The sequence below is a fragment of the Drosophila rhopaloa genome, unplaced genomic scaffold, assembly GCF_018152115.1.
Source record: "Drosophila rhopaloa isolate 14029-0021.01 unplaced genomic scaffold, ASM1815211v1 contig_115, whole genome shotgun sequence".
NCBI classification, from domain to species: Eukaryota; Metazoa; Arthropoda; class Insecta; order Diptera; family Drosophilidae; genus Drosophila; species Drosophila rhopaloa.
In genome coordinates, this window is record NW_025334990.1 from 7,848,207 (window position 1) to 7,865,455 (window position 17,249).

The 17,249-nt window shown below is 39.6% G+C and overlaps 1 protein-coding gene across 2 annotated transcripts; it reads right to left on the reverse strand.

Moving 5' to 3' along the window:
* Positions 1 to 86: 86 nt before the first annotated feature.
* On the reverse strand, positions 87 to 16,721 carry LOC108038919 (putative sodium-coupled neutral amino acid transporter 11). Of its 2 annotated transcripts, XM_017115806.2 has the most exons (11): positions 16,671 to 16,721; positions 16,110 to 16,379; positions 13,098 to 13,157; positions 6,927 to 7,211; positions 6,640 to 6,754; positions 5,646 to 5,898; positions 3,766 to 3,836; positions 3,522 to 3,683; positions 3,263 to 3,375; positions 2,998 to 3,189; positions 87 to 1,972 (listed from the first exon to the last, which is right to left on the reverse strand). In XM_017115806.2, exons 2-11 carry the CDS (start codon positions 16,164 to 16,166, stop codon positions 1,730 to 1,732), a joined length of 1,551 nt encoding a protein of 516 aa, XP_016971295.1. In that variant the 5' UTR covers positions 16,167 to 16,379; positions 16,671 to 16,721; the 3' UTR covers positions 87 to 1,729. The 2 variants fall into 2 exon arrangements, with proteins under 2 accessions (XP_016971295.1, XP_016971296.1); XM_017115807.2 differs by lacking the exon at positions 13,098 to 13,157.
* Between the last annotated feature and the right edge of the window lie 528 nt (positions 16,722 to 17,249).

Sequence of the window (17,249 nt, forward strand, 5' to 3'; positions counted from 1 at the left end):
CAGGGGAACGCCTGGGAACTATTGCTCGAAACTCCACTGATAAGATGGCCATATGTTGAGGGGCATGAAAAACCGCATTGTTTGTTTTTGGCATATAGTAGTTCTAAAACTAAAATGCATTTTTATTATTTCAAGAATATTTTATTATTATTTCGCTTTTGCTGTAGCTTATCTAGACATATGTACTATTGGAATGAAATCGGATTTGGTTATCTCTGGGGTATGCCTGCGTTGCAAATCAAAACGTCTCTACACAAACGATCCCATCTAAACAATTAGTTATATGTTTTATATATGTGGCTACACGCACAATACGGCAATAATAATAATTACAATTCGTCTACAATCGATCAACACTTCCCTAAATACCTTACTATTTCTTTGTTATACATTTTCGATATAGTATAGCGCTAAAGAGGGAGAGACAACGAGATATTTGGCGAATGGGAAAATGAGAAGCGGATCTACTGTATTTGGCGTGTATATACAAGAAGTCTGTGGAAATTATTTGTATCTTCGATGTGTGTATAGGCGATAGGTTCAGTTGGTTATCTGGGATCTTGTAAAAAGTATCTTAGAAAAGCCCTGGGCATGTCCCGTGTTCCTTGGCCATGATATGTAGTGTTTAAGCTCTTAGAGTATAGAGTTTAGAGTATAGAGTTTGGTATTGGGTCGGGGTCTTCAGCTTGGTTCCGGTATCTCAGCCCGAAGAGAAAGTAAGTTGTGATAGCTGGTGTAAGTGTAAAGACTTTAATCACATCCAAAAATGCATACACATGTATTTACATAATATCGTGCAGTATACAAAAATCAAGAGTTGTAGAAAAATATATCTATGTACGTGTATATATAAATATTCGATCGTGTGTGGTGTATATACGCAATTCAAAATAGAATTCAGTGCTGTTAAACAACTCAAAACTGTTGTCCAAATCGATGTGTTATATGGAAAGTATTTGATTTTAGTTCGGTTTTAGTTTTAGTTTTAGTTTTAAAGCGCAGTTATCTACTCCTTGTATACATATACATATAAAACGTTGGAATATGATTCGGTAACGTCAGGGCATAGATATACATATACATATACAATACATACATACATAGTTACAAATAGTTGTCGGTATAATAATAATACTTGTTCGATTTTGATTTGCTTCTCAACTTGGGGAGTCGGTTGTCGTTAAGGATTGCATGTGTATATTGGTGCCCAAATAGTTTCAGACTACGCTAAAGCTACGGATAACATCTAGTTCTAGTTTTGGTTTAGTTTGCTTTCGCTTTCGCTTTGTTTCCTTTTACTTTCCCAATCAGAGTACATACATATATATATATATATCGAGGAACTTTCACTACATTCAACAATATCGACATCAACAACGGGGATCCAACAAAATGTATAACTATCCGGTGCAAATATGCTTGAATTATGCTCGATCGCAGAGAATATGCCTGGCCTTTGTACTGAGGTTCGCCCGTATCACACTTCCACTAGCCAATACAGCACTGTGCCAACTACTTACTTACGCAGATACTTTCAACGTCTGGGACTCAGGTACAAGTTTCTTTCGATGCGACACGTTGCGTGCAGTGTGTGTGTGTGTGTGTTAGTTAGTTAACCGAAGGTGAAATCAAAAGTTTTAAACCAATATTAAAATTAAGAAAAACAAAACCAAATACGATCCCAAGTCAGGAGTTGACTTCCGTTCCGATCTGTGGCAACCGCATCCACTTAGTTCTCGGCGGTGGCGTTCTGGAACTCCTGCCGGCAGTAGCCCATCACAATGTCCGAGCGGCAGTCGCCGCCCATGAGTCCTGGCAGGAGCACCGCCGCCCCCAGGATGGTCACCACGGCCCCAAAGACCACCAGCCCCAAGGCGGGCAGCTTCTCCCGGCTGAGCAGGGCGTGCGGCTCCATCTGGATGTAGGCCAGGCCGGGCAGGATGTAGGCCAAGGGTATGGCCGCCAGGAGACCCTGAAATGGGAGCATAAATTTGCATGGCAAGTACTAAAAGGGGGTTGTGAAGGGGGGTTCGAATTTGTGGATGCCGTTTGGGTTCGGCAATGTGGCCAATACCCGTGACCGGAATACAAGGGGCAAACGACTTACTGATGATAATAAACTTGGCCATACGGTTTTCCCATTGGTCTGGGCAATGGGAATGGTGAGTCTGAATTAGTCTCAGATGTATTTAATGAAGCACTACATATTCTTTGTTGACTAGGCCTCACATTTCTTATTCTAGTATATAGGGAACTGAATTTAAAGCTTAAATACAAATACAAATACAAACCAAGATAGTCATAAATAACGTATAAATTTGCCAATTTCAAAAAAGGCATAAAAACCCTATCAATTTTCCAATTTCAAGTATAATGTGAACCAATATTAAGATAATAAATGGGCTAAGCAATATTATAAAAATACATATAAATTGTGTTTTATACTTTCGTTTTGGAAAGACGTCTTATTCTCCTGCCACAGACCAAATTAAAGCCACAGCTGATAAATCTCACATTTTAGTCGAGTAAACGAAAACCCTACTATTTGTGGTTAAGCATACTTTACAAGCTGATTGTAATTTGCGTAGATAATACCACAACAACATAACATAACTTAAAAGTAACAAATATAAATGGTATAGAAAATAAAATCTTTGAAGATTCAAAAGAAACAGGTAGTAAAAACTCATTTGGATTAAAAAAAAAACCTAAGAATCTCACAATCTTTGAAATAATAGTAGTGGATGGTCTGTAAATATTTTTCTAAATTGATTTCATAAGCCTAGTTTTTTGTGGATACCGTATTTATGGGTTAAGTTATATATTGTGATATATAAAAATTAAAAGCTTCGTATTCAGATATCAGTTCATTCCTGAACTACTTTTATATTTATACAATTTGAGCCTACTTGTTCTGGTCAAGGGTATCAAGCCCACTTTTTTGGACCGGACATCGAAAGAATCCGAGGATTAAGGACATGTAAGAATCCTACTCACATTCAGCTCCAGCACCGAACCGAGGCAGTCGGTCATGGGCGAGATGACGAAGGCGCTGAACACGATGGCCATGGTAATGGCTTTCGAGTACTCATCGATTATGGCCCCCTTCTCCAGGCTGGGGTCCTTGTCCTGGGTGAACTCGCTGATGGGCTCCTTCAGCACGAACCGATGGACGAGGGCGCGCACAATCTGTGGGGAATAGCCGAAAATAGCCCGAAATACATGTGAGTTGCTTAACTTTCTCAAGTGTGGCATAGCCAACCTCGCGGGAAACGAAGCACTCGATGGGGAAGGTCAGCAGTATCGAAATGGAGAAGAGCACACGCGAGAAGTTCATCAGGTCGTCATCCCAGCAATAGTTCTCCAGCAGGTCTCCTGCAAAACAAGGTATGTAAGTCCCCAAATCCAATTGGGTTTTTTTTTGTGGCGGTAAATAGTAAATGCCAAAAACAGTGGAAGACGGGAAACATCCGCAAATTGCCTGTCAGTGCAATTAAATGCAATTTGTGTCAATCCCTCACCTTGGGATAAAGCGCGGAAGGTGGAGTAGCCAGCGATGCCGAACAGGGCCGCCACTGTCCAGGCGAATCCAATGGAAATGTGGGTGACCTTCTCCCAGCGCTCCATGGTCGCGTCGCGCATCGATTGATAAACGAGGAAGGTGTTGTGATGGCACATGAAAGCTGCCCACACAGATGTTCAATAGAGGGATAGATAGATATATATTTGATTGAGGTAGGGGATGGGGGGGCCATTATAACTCACCAAAAACCATGATGCCCGTGGCCGGGATAAGATCCGAGTTGGCAAACCGCCATGATTCCGCCGTGTCCGTGCTGAGGTGCGAAAAAGGTTGTTTTTTTCCAGGAAACATTACACAAAAGTTAACACCAAATTAACATTTCGTTGGCTCGCCCTCGGTCAGCCCCGGGAAATGTGAATTATTCGCATAAAAAATGAGTAAAAACAAAAGGTGCGGACCGGAAGATAAGAAGAGTGAAAGCCAGGCAACCGCAAATTGGAAATTTATTTAAATTTTATACCAAGTCAGTCGCAGACGCAGCATTCAAGGTTGGCTGCCCAAAACCACCCCAGTTAAAAAGGGGAGAGCTCCTGCCCCTCGGTGACCTTGAAACTTGTGAAGGGGGGAAACTGTTTCCAGTGTACATATGTATGTATGCATATAACTTAGTTGCCACTGCAACAGACTCAACTCGACTCGCCTAATGAAAAGCCATAAAGGGCAAACAAGTGGCACACTAAATTTTATGAGCTCAGCGTTCCCCAACAGATTGTGCACCACCAGTGGGAGCGGGAGCAGTAGCACCACCGCCCCCGGCCAGTTGCCACAGATTTGAAAGCACTAAAGCGCCACTTAGCACTAAGGCCCAGAACCACCCCCAACACCATAAACCCACTGACCACCCACCACCCACCACCCAACACCATCCACAGCCCTATTCCCAAGCTCAGGTCCAACTGGTTGCAACTTTGTTCGCGGCTGGGGAAAATCGAGGAGAGCACACAATTTGTAATTAAAATGCAAATAAATCTTTACGCGTTTACCCGGCGATATTTTTTTTGTAATTTTTATAAATTGCTTTCGCGGCTAAGAACTTCTTAGCCAACTTGGCGTTAAAATGTTTAAGCCAACATTTAATGTTCAAGGTCTATTGCTCTATGAAATTAAATCTCCTTTAACAACATCAGCAGAATTTGTTTACGAAAGATATTTCTTTAAGTTTAGTATCTTGTCTACTTAATCGAATTTATCAAAATAAATGTTGTTCAAAGCCCTCATCTCATAATTAAATTGCAAATAAATCATTATTTTTTGGGACATTTTAATAAATTGCTTTTGAGTCAATTGGTAATTTTTATAAATTGCTTTCGTGGCTAAAAACTTCATAAAGAACTTGGTGCAATTACTCTAAGAAATGAAATCACCTTTAAAAGCATAAGTAAGCAGATTTAAAAAAAAAGTATTATTTCGTAGTTTAGCAAATGGTCTACATAATTCCATTTTAATTAAATGTTGTTCAAGTCTCACAAGTTATGATTAAACTTCAATTAAATCTTTATTTTGTGTGTTTTTTTTATAAATGGCTTTTGAGTCAATTAAGGATAGAAGTCATTAGAAATGGTCACGATGATTTTTTACAACAAAATTCAAAAAATCTTAATACTTTTGACGAGTTAAAACAAGTGAAATTCATACCTTTAATTCGAATTATAATTGCCTATAATTTCAAACGCAATGCTCTTATTTCCTCGCTAGTTGCATTCTGCTAATGAACTATTTATGTAGGTATGCCATTAGGTATTTCGACAATTGTTAATTATTTGCTGAGATCAAACGTTAATTGATTCAATTGATAGACGGCATTTCAGTCCTAGCATTATTCAATTAACTTCGAACGCCACGATTTGGGATTGGATACGTGACATTTGAGGGTAATTAGTTAGACTGCCCAACAAAAAAGCTAAGCTGCCCAAAATACTTTGAAGAACGGAGCATGTAAGCCAAATGGAATACAAAAATGTAAAGTGCGGTATTTTTCCCAAACAAACTGAGATTTTCAGACATTGTATGAGCAAATTTCAGGGCAAAATAAATTGAAGAAACATGTTTGCTGTTTACTTACACTTTATAATCGCCCGACATGAGCTTGATTATGACCGCAAACAGGATGAACACCACGCAGGCCAGGCTGATGAAGCTGGCACGGGCCAGTCGGGATACGTTCTTATAGAGACAGAGGGGCATTACCACGCCCACATTCACGAAGAAGACCACGCCCAGTCGGACTGCGCCCATGGAACCGCCCCAGGAGGGAAAGAAGCGAACCAGCACTTTCGACAGCGTATCGCCCACCACCACATTGTAAGATATCATGGCTGTAAGGGGAAAATATCAGAAAAGTTCAATCACAAAAATTGGTCATAAATATTATACTACTTCATAAAACAGGGCTTTTTAAGCATATCTAGGGGTCATTTCGTATACCAAATTACATTGTATTAATATAAGGAATAATATATATCTTATACACATAACAAACTTCTTTTAGGTTGTCAGCGTATTACAGTTAAACTTCCATAACTTGAGTTTACTTTTACCACAAATAAAGAGATTATGTCATATATACTTCCAGTTAAAGAACAGATTTTAAAAGATTTAGCCAATAAAACTTAAAGGGAATTCGAGCTCCGGAAGTTCGAGTCTTGGAACTTAAACTATATTTATAATTTAATTTTAAATTTTAGACAATTTTGTATTTATATTGTTTTGTGACTTCACTAATTATTTCAACAATTGTAAAGCTCAGAAAACTAAAATAAATATGTAATTTGTTTGCTGTAAGATTTAAACACTCCTTAATCTGAGTCTGGGAATATATACCATCCCACAATGTACCTTTAATATCTCAGCTTATATATTCAATTTATATTTCATATTACAATAACAATTTTTGCATGGAATTATTAAATTTCATAAAATATACAGTGTGAGAGTCTGAAAATGATAAATCGTTTTCAAAGTCGCACAGAGAATGACACTAAGAGCATTATCAGTCATTTTCCCTGTGCTGTTTCGTGTGGTTTCTGGGGGAGATGAGGAGGAGCAGGTCGACTTACCCAGGAAGGGATACATGAACTGCAGGAGGGAGAGCAGGTAGTAGCCGTACTTGCCGTAGGCCGCCTCCATGATGCCCGGATAGCTGAACCGGCCGCAAATGTGGCCGCATCTGACCTGCAAGTGAAATGGGACTTAAACGCTTGTTAATTATGCAGAAAATGCAAGGGGCAGGTATCGAACGGGAATGCGTTTAGCATGTGACTTTGGTCGGCATGTGATTGCCACCGTAAACCCAATTCGGGGAAGGCATCATTATCGAGTTAGGCCTTGCACCCGCGTCACTCACCATCAGGATGAGTGAGTAGTCGGTGATGTAGGCCACCAGGATGAGCAGGGCCAGGCCCAATCCAAATCCGGCCCTGTGGAGGGCGTAGGGTATGCCGATGACGCCGCTGCCCACGATGGAGTTGATGTAGTTGAACGAGGCCTGTGGCAGCGAGGACAACGTGTCGCCCAGTCCGGCATCCTGCTGTGGTTGCTGCTGTGAAGGTTGCCGATGTTGCTGCTGTTGCTGCTGCTGCTGATGTTGCTGTTGCGGCTGGCCCTGTTGCTGATGTGTCTGATGGTTGTTCTAGGACGGTGTAACGTATAACAAAGGTTAGCAATTGGTCTCCCTTGTGCTCTCCATTACTGTACGTTGATTGGGATAAGAGCGCAAAATTGCCTCGAGTGCCTCTTTACATCAAAAGCAAAACCAACAGGACCCACCATCCATCCATCCACCCCCCCGCTGGCCAATGTTGCGTATACGCAATATTCAGGTAGAGCTAAAGACAAAGGCAACTCGTATCCGTATCGTAAATTGCGGTTGTGCCAAAACCCTTCTCCCCCTCTTCTCTGTGTACACTGAGAAAAATGTATTTAAGGAAAAATATTCTTCATTTATACAAGATTTTCTCTGGGAATCATGTATGGGATATAGGAAAATCCATTTTAATACTTTCATAAAATATAGCTCCACCAAATTAGAGTTATCAATATTACTATATAAATGTTTTCGAGATATATCTTAATTTCTTGGAATATTAATTAATTCTGAATAAGAAACTTAAAAAAAATGTTCAAGTTACTGCGCAAACATATTAAACTAAATAAAGAAAATCAAAAAATAAAATATTGATAATAATTTCCAACTTAGATTTTAAACCATAAGCATCTAAATATTAAGAAAGTGCTTGTACACGCACTTTATTTTAATTTGTTGTTCTTTTACTTTATAAAGTAACAAAACTCATGTAAGAGAGAATAATTTGCAAATTTAAAAACCTTCCAACTAAAAATGTTACTTTAATTTTTGCCATGTGTTAATGTACGTGTGCTGGTATCACAAGTTTGCCAGATCCCCGGCTCCAGTTGCCTGCCATAAAAGACAATTTTATATCAAGAGCTCTCCCATAAACATAAATAAAATTCCTCAGCCACGTCATAAAGTCACGAAAAGCGGGCCAATGTTGTAGCCCACATTTACAGCATGGCAACTAAAAAATAAAACAGCAGAAATAATAAAAACCGAAGGGATAAGGCCAAATTGGAGCCAAACTTTGCCCAGTTGGCAATTAAAGAAGTTCTGGCAACTGAACTTCAAGGGAAACAGCAGCAAACAAACAACGGAAAAGTTTACACTTCTGCAGTTTTAACCCCAACACCCTTTTTATTAAGACTGCGAGTTTTAAGTAAACATTTGCCAGAACTACTTTAATATGGTTTCAGGAGGTGTTTGGGCAATGAACATTTCCAAAGGCAAATTACGCGCGAGTTGAGTTCAGTTGAGTTTTCAATTCAATTAAGTGGCGTCAAAGGTCGCAGTGAGGTGTTTTTCGGGCACGGAAAAGTGCCGTCGAATATCAAAGAAAATGGCTAATTACGAGGCACGGGAAACCCGGCCAAAGTCAAACTAACAATCTCACTGCCAAGGCTGAGGCAGCAGGGCAAGGTTACAGCAGCTGCGGCCCCAATGAAATTACAGAGTGTCCGCTGTCAGTCCTTCGTCCTTAAAAAAAGGAGAACAAAAAAAAAAAAAACGCACAAGGAAAAACAAATTGCGACGTCGACGGCAAATGGGCCAACGTTAATCTCGAGCTGGGGGGGCGGAAAAACCTCGAAGGCTGGCTCACTCTCAACTGGATAATTTATAGCCAGCTGCCTTGATTAGTTTATCATATAGAACATTACCCCGCCATTAAATTGTTATGGCCACTTGTCCTTGGGCGAGTTAAAGTTTCATCACCCAACCAAACGAAGCGCATCAGAAATCATAAATAATTGCCTGAATAAATGATATCAATGAATGAATAAATCTGTTTCCGGTGCTCAATCGTGCGTATTTTCGGGTCACATTCGAAATCGGGTTGTAGGTCACATTGCGTCTCCAAAAGCAAACATTAAAATTCGCCCGAATTCTCATAAATTATTTCCCATCATTCCCCTGTTAGCAATTAAACCTCACACATCCAATTAGTTTAACAACGGAAAAATAAAAACGAAACACAGAAATTTCCGTGGAAACTCAATTGACTCAAAAGCGTTTGAAATGGGAAAAGCGGAAAAAAAGTGAAAAAATCGGAAAAAGAAGGGAAAACATGAGATGAAAATTGCTCGGTGGTTTCTCAGGTCCAGGTGCTCCACCATACGAGCACGTGCCCACATTCTACTCAACAACTGGCTGAAATACCTGTCTGGCAGAACGTTTCTAATAAAAGACAAACATTGTCGAAGGCAAATACAAACTCAAACTCAAACACAAATAGCACAACGCCGCACACGAAAGCCAATCTGAAACTGGGGCCCGACCAGATCCTGAAAATATTCTGGAATCCGGTCGTAATGGCAAACAAACCATTTTATGCACTGCACGATTTTAATTAATAACACTCATGTCTTTGGACCCCCCCCACACACACACTCACACACACACTCTCACTTCCAACTCCTATTTCCTGTTTAGCAGCACAAAATAAAGTTGAACCCATGTACCCGAAAAATGGAATTAAAAATACCCTTTGCTTTTATGACCGAAGAAAGGCTTATAGGGGTTTTTAAAAAGCAAGAGGCGACTAAGATGGTAATGGAAATTTTAATTAATTGTGAGGGATAATTAATTCATAAAATATAATAAGAAGAGGGATAATTACGGGCAAAATTAGTAGGCCATACAAAAATAAGTAAAAGGATTTTGAAAGTCATTATCAAGTATTTTCCAATAAATTCGCATAAACATTTTAGTCAATGATTAAAGTTTATTTCTTTTTTAAAATATATGAATAAAAGTAACTAAAGAAAAAACTTTATTTCTATTAAAAGACTAAAATTGATAATTAAGATTTGCCAATAAATTTGAATGTATTTATAGTCAATATTTAAATTATTTTTGAAAAAATATGAGTTAATGTAATAATTCTTGATCTCTGTTCTGTGTGAATATACCTAATATTCTTTATGTTATAACTATAACCAATCAAATGTAGTTCCATGAATCCAGGTCACTTATCACAAATATAAAACAAAAATTGTAATCCCTGAATTCACAAATGTTTTGCAATGCAAATTATTTTGTCAATATCAGTATTTACCGATTAAATAAAAATTCCAATACCTGGCAAATATTGCCAGTGGCAGACATACCCCAGACTTAATCCTGTAAAAGGGAACAAACAAGTTGTTTGACCAAAACTGTGGGACACATATTTAGCTGGCCTAATGAAATTAGAGGACGAAAGCAGCACAATGGGGGCAACAATTTGCACTCTAATGAAAGCGATTTGGTCAACACCAAACACACATTCACATGGCAGATTGAGAGGACCGGTGGTGCATATGTATAGTACATGGGTGCTCCTCTGGGGCAGTCCAAACAATTAACTGGGGAGCTAAAATTATGCGCAAGGCAAAATGGCACAATGCTAGGAAAAAACCCACCAGTTTGCCGCAGAAATTGCAGCGTTTTTCGCATTGCATTTTCGTGTCCCGCTGAACTATTGACATGGCCGTGTCGGCATTGTTGTCATTTCAGTTTCAGCCGTTGCCCTGCCAATAGACAAACAGAGCCTACTGCCATATGCTCCCCAATCCCCCGATCCCCCGATCTCCGCACATATAGTACGGTGCAAAAGTAAACACAAACATGCAAGGCAGCCAAATGGTCCTCGGGTCAGGTTTTTCACTCAGGGATGGGCACCAAAGGGGGGTTGTTTTGGGGGGGTGTGGGAAAGCGGTTGACCTTTCGCCGACTGCACAGCAAGAATAATACGAAAATGGTCAGAAAGTTGGGTTTCCTTGGTATTCCAATGAACCGGAAAGTTGAGTCTTAATTCAATTATACGCAGCTCAATTCACATTTCCCAAGTTTCAAAGAAATTTTTAAAACTTTTTAATTATTCTTAAACATTTTTATAAAATGAAAAATTTCCAGAGAGTGGCGTTAAATTTGCGTATTTAATTATATTAAGCCAATTTTGCACTAAAATGAAATTTTCAACTTTTCTTGTGCTTCCATTTTCTGCTGAGTAAACTTTATGACTTCTGAACTACTATTAATTAAAAATGTTATTTCGCTTTCAAAAAGACAAATTTTAAGTTTCTTAAATTAAATTAGTTTTTAGTTTAAATAAAAAGAAAGGTTTTATACAAGCCATAAGTAATCACATCAAAATATTGTTCTTTGCTAATAAAATATTCTATGTTAACGAATGAAGTGAAATAAAGAAAGGGGTTTAGAAATGTATCACTTTTTCTAGACATTTTTGGCCATGTTTTGTTAAGTGCATTTGTGTGTCCACATTGTGCTCTGCAGTTTTTGTGTTTAATTTAATTTTGCAGTTCCCTTTCATTGCAATTAATGAGTAGTCTTTTCCGCTGGCCAAGAGTTGTGCCACTTTGGAACTCTGGTGGAACTGGCCTAATTGAGAAACAGCCAAAAGAGTGTCTCAACTATTGGCAATTTGCCTTTGAGCCGGCGCGACCATTAGTTGTGCAAACAATCAGGGCTTTTTGGCTTTTTCTTTTATTCGCACCCTCTCCCACTCGTTAATGCTGGAATTTTTTGGCCAGCCTTGGCTGCCTAATGGCTTTGCCAACAAGAAAAGTTTCGTTGCGAGGCCTAAGAAAACAACAAAGGCCGACAGCACACACACTCACTCACTGGCATTCCTTACTTATGCATGGTAATGCATCAAATATTACACAATGTTCCCTTCAAGTTCTGGGCCGCCTTCATTTCCTTCCCCTTCCCCTCCCCCTGAAGGAAAAAACCGACCATATTCGAGTATATGTATGGGAAATCCTTTCCTGCTTTTTCCCACAGACATTCTCTGGTATTAGTTGCCGGGATTAGATTCGGCTTAAAGCCAAGTCAGCTTGCAATGGTCTTAGTACACTTTTTTTGGAAGCCTTTAATAAGCGGTAAGCTAGATGGATGACTTTACTCCGCATCAGGCGAAATGGGCTCTCAAACATGACTTTAGGCTTAAAGCGATTATATTATCTGTTTGATTTTTAAGGTTTCACGGATGTATCATTAAAATTCTGCTTCTAAAAATGGCCAAGATTAAATAAATACGATTGCTAAGTCCCTTTTTTCTAAAGTCGCTACTTGTATTGGACTTATCCATCATATTTAATTTATTATATTAATAAATATAAATTTTTAGAAATAAATTGTTTTGAAAAGAACTAGAAAACTAATTAATCAAACTTAAATAAGTATTTTTTATAAGGACAAATATTTTGAAAGCATCTTTCCAACATTTTTGTGTCTTGTCAATTTAAAATTATTCATAAAACTTCTTATATCAATTTAATATCTTACCCTTTTTTTTTTGATATCTTTTAACGATGTAAGTTACCGAACTTTAAACTTTATCAAAAAAGAGCAGGGAGGTTTTAATATTCAAAATTATTGAAACATGAAAAGAAGATAAACTAAAATTGTCCTTTCTATTTTTTAATGCTCTATAATATCAGCAAACTATATCATTTTTTTCCACGCAACCAACGCAGTTGTAATTTCTCATTAAATTTTTTATTTTTTCGCTCAATTCTGTCTGAAAGTATGCAATAAAAGTACAACATTTCAATTGTAATTTGTCTTCATTATCAACTCGTACATGACTTTGCCCAATGCAATATTTAATAAGGCGCTCGCGAAGTAACATAGGCAAGGAAGTATTTCTTAATAAGAAAATTCTTTTGATGTCCAGAGACCAAAAGCAATTTGTACAGCCCCAAAGAACCCGGGGAGAAGGTCGCGGCCAGAATGCCAGATATGTCTCACTCTCCCCGTCTCTATCCCTCCCATCTCGCCGTCTCTATCGCTCCCATCCCACTGTCTCTTTCTCCCCGACCGAGTGTAGGCGTTACTCGGAATTTTATGAATGTGAAAGGGGACTAGAATGTGAATGTAAGGACTACGATTCGCAATGCAAGTGCAGTGTCGTGTTGGGGAATGTGGGTCAAAGTTTACCTTCATTACATTGTTGAAGTCATCGAATGCATAAGCCTCGGCAACCGACACATCGCTGCCCTGATGAAAGGCATGAAAATCAAATTGTTAACCATTAAATCGAGTTCACTTCACAACAATCGAGTGCGCGCTGAATGATTCGCTTAAAACAAAAACGTAAAATACACATTAAATCAAATACACATGCATATACGAATCATACCGCAAAAAAATTCCAATTTATTCGCATGCCGAATTCATGTATTATGGTAAATCTATATATATGGTATATATAGGAGTGCGCGCATATCTTTATGGAACACGTGTTTTTATATATCGCTGGGGGGAAATGCGAGTGCGATTTTAGTGGATGGCTGTGTTTCTTTTTCCTCTTTTTTTTTATCGTTTTTGGCCGTCAATTTCCGAGATACGAACAGGCGAACAGTGCCGGGTTTTATTGTTCAGCTGCCACAACGACGGGGAGGGGGGTGCGGGGAGTTCGGGTGGCGTGGGAATCCGTAAGGCGCCGAAATCGAAACCATTTAAGACACCCACACACTCGAGGCCCCGGAGATGGACTTAGTCGGGTCTCGAAAGGGATTTGGCGATTCACCTTGATTGCCTGCGAGCCACCGACTGCGGGTATGCAACAGTTATTGCATAACTCGAGCGGTGGCGTATGCGTGATGTGGGCACAGGCGCGTTACCCATACGCCATGTTGGCTTAGGCTGCTGGCCAAGCACTCAAACACTTCAGCTACAAGACACTGTTGAGCTCTATCAACAGCCAGTGGTTTTGAAATTTATTTAAATTGGGTTTTCCGCTCTACGATTTCCCATTCCTGCCCGAACAATGTTTGATTTAATTAGGTCAATCGGAAGTGGGATTGAGTTAAGCGTTTGAGAGGAGGCCTGCGGGCCAATTTGAAATACCAATGCGGACTTAATTGTCGGCACGAAGTGTCCGTAAACTATGTCTCCCCAGGGCCAAGTGCACTGGCAGCTGCAGCTGACATTGATTTCTGTTATCTCACAGGGGGGTGCTGCTGCCGACATTCTTATTTGATGCCTCAGCTGGCACAGCTGCAACTTGGGGGGTAAAAGGAGGAGGAGGAGGAGGAGGAGCCCAAGGATCCCAGGGAGGAGGGGGAACGGCAGCAGCATCAGGTCCAAGGCCAGAAAACAAATGCGCGGCGATGCCGCCACATGCCATGCATACTAAGCGACGATTAAGTGGATGTGGAGATGGCTGCGGTCGTGGATATACACTGGTTATAGAACTGGAGCAGAACTCATAAATCCTTCGCCGCCTTAAGTGGGGGTGTTGTGTAATTAAAGGTCAAGCCCGCCGCTTATTGATTTTGTTATCTCAAGTCTTATTTGGCGGCCGCCCCCCAGGGAGAGATTAATTAAGTCTTGAAGGATCTCCGACAAATTTTCACGCCCGCCAAAGGTCATCGTCGAGACAATGAATAGCAATAAAATCCTTGGGTCCCCCAAGCGATTCAATTGCTTGTCATCAATCATAGCATGTTGCGAATTGTGTTTTGGATAATCACTCAATCAGGACACGATTCGATGGTTCTAATGTGTCATTGTCTCAGTCTCCGTGGGTTTGGGATTGGGTTCCGTTTCTGTGCCATGTGGGGGGTGCTGAAAACAAATTGATTTAACAGTCTTTTTCACAGTACGAGTTGCGAGTTGTGGGCCACGATTTCAAGTGTGTGTGTTTGTGTGTGTCTGCGTATGTGCAGACAGGACACGCAAGCCAATTCCAGCAGTTGAGCGAAATGGAATTCATAACGAGCTTAAGGGATTATCGGGCATAACCCGTCGGCATCTCCCAAAATCCCCAGCCAAATCCCCTTGGCCAGATTCATATGCAAATGCCGGCGGGGCTGGGGCATTTATTAAGCCATGATTGATTGACGGGGCATTTTGTTTATTAACAATTCATTGGGCAAGCCAGAAATGTGTTCATGAAAATGTGTCGTTAAATCTATTGTGGCTTTCTGCTTAGAAAATTCCATTTGCTTCACCCGAAATGTTTACTAAGCCCGAAAAAGATTCCACTTTGCAGAAAATGTCGAAAAATGCAGTCGCAAAACATTAAAGCTTGTGAAAATATTTGCATAAAGTCAAAAGAAAAAAACCTTTCATGTTCTCTTTATATGAACGTAGAAAAAGTGAAAAATGGGGAACATTTTCTAGGATTATACAAATTTTAATTTTAAATTTCTCTTTTATGAAAATGCACAAACGCACCATATCAAATGTCACGCGCAGAGAAAAGAAAAAATATAGCACATGAAATGCGTAAAATTTGACAAACCCACTTGATTTTTTTAAAACATCTATAAGAAATTCTATAAATATTAAATATTTCAAAAATGTTACTTTGCTGTAAAAGTAACTCCTTCAAATTAATTGAGAAACAGGCAAATACAACAATAAAAGATGTTGTTACTATGAATTTATACAACTTTGTTTTTATTTAAATAAATTCAACTTGGAAACGGAATTCTTACAAGCAAAACAAAACTATTGTTTATATACAGTGACATATTAAAGTAATTATAAAGATAATATCAAGATCTTTAGTGATTCATGAACGAAAAACAATGTTTTGATATCAAATACGAAGTTAAGAAAATTATGATCTCAGGTTTCTTATGAAATTCAAGTATTACAGATATGCCCTATATCAATTTACATTTTGCTAGGAGATGGTGAATAGTTGGATACTTCAAAATGAGGCGACAAATCTGTGAGGCAGCAGTCAGTGCTGAGAACCCCGACTTTTGCCATATCCCCGGCCATTATGCACTCTGCGGGCAGTTGGCCAATCAGTCAGTTCGTGTGGGTGCAATTAGTCGGAGTTCCTGCGGCTGAGATGTGTGCAATTAGAGTGCTGCAAGGAAAGTGCTCGAGTTGTGGGTGCTTTCGGTGATTTTTCGGGGGGGGGTGGAGGGGTGAGGACTCGAAAAACAGGCGCGTCTCAAAGTAAGTGCATGTAATTACAGGACGACTCACCTGGCGCTGCAGTATGTAGCTGAATTCCGTGGCCGTGTTGCGTCGACTGTCGTTCATTTTGCTTGGTCTGGATTTCTTTTCTCTAGTTTTGGTCTAACTTTGCTAATAGTAAAAGTTGTAACAGCCTCTGGCTTCTATTTAATATTAGTTCGTTTACTTAGTTGAGTTTAGGTTTAGTTTTAGTTTCAGTTTCAGTTTTGGTTTTCGGTTTAGTTTAGGTGGGTAGTTGGCTGGCCTTTATGAAGTAGCTGGATATACACGAGCAGCCGCCTGCAAGCAAATAAACAAATTTACAACTGAAATAAGATAAAACAAATGGGGGAGAACACAATTTGGCCGCAGGCTCAGCACAGTTTTAGTTTTCTTGTTAATTGTGAAGAGTTATACAAGAACTGGAGCACATATCTTAGCACTGTCACCGAACAATAAACAAACCAAAAAGCTAGGCATTTTTCTGCTTATCTGATTTTGTGTTTGTTTTTTAAGTATTTGCTGTTATATTTTATTATGTATTTCTTTGGGGATGTGTGTGCTTTTTGATGGAGTTTTGCATTGTCTAACCGATTTATCGGGTGTTCGATGCGATTTGGTTGCTTCGACGCTTTCGATGAGACTGCTGCAATAAAAATATATTGCGAAACTCTCAACAAGGATTCCGTTAGCGTTGTCCTTTCGCCGTGGCGTCGCTGCCCGAAGTTCTGCTCCCGCTCTGCTCTCTCTCCGCGCGTCGCTGTCGTGTTCTCTTTCGCTCATTATGCTATGCTCCCCTTGTGTTGTTGTTGCTGTCTGACTTTGAAATCGCACCACACACACTCTCGCAAGCACACCCACACCTTCACACAAAGCGCTCTCACAATAACAAAACAGAAGCCGGAAATTATATTCATTCTATTCGGTTCTTACGTTACGTTACGTTCGTTTCGTTACGTTGAGTTAACATGACGTGATTCTGTTGAGTCTCTGTTGCACAACAAATATTATCAGAGACACGAACCGTGCTGCTGTTGCACCAAAGTTATGAAATTTCCAATCAACTGAACGATATGGCAGTTATAGGATATAGTCGGCCGATCCTTATGAAATTTGGTAGGTCGGATTGATTGCCATTTTCGATCAATCAGTTATATGGCGGATATAGGA

What these genes read in the sequence shown, in the direction of transcription:
- LOC108038919 (XM_017115806.2), bottom strand. Translation starts at nt 16,166, where the DNA reads ATGAACGACAGTCGACGCAACACGGCCACGGAATTCAGCTACATACTG. An exon ending in GTTCATGTATCCCTTCCTGG is followed by an intron (nt 5,899 to 6,639) that starts GTAAGTCGACCT and finishes TTCCCCTTACAG; the next exon opens with CCATGATATCTTACAATGTG. An exon ending in CACGGGCATCATGGTTTTTG is followed by an intron (nt 3,684 to 3,765) that starts GTGAGTTATAAT and finishes CTGTGTGGGCAG; the next exon opens with CTTTCATGTGCCATCACAAC.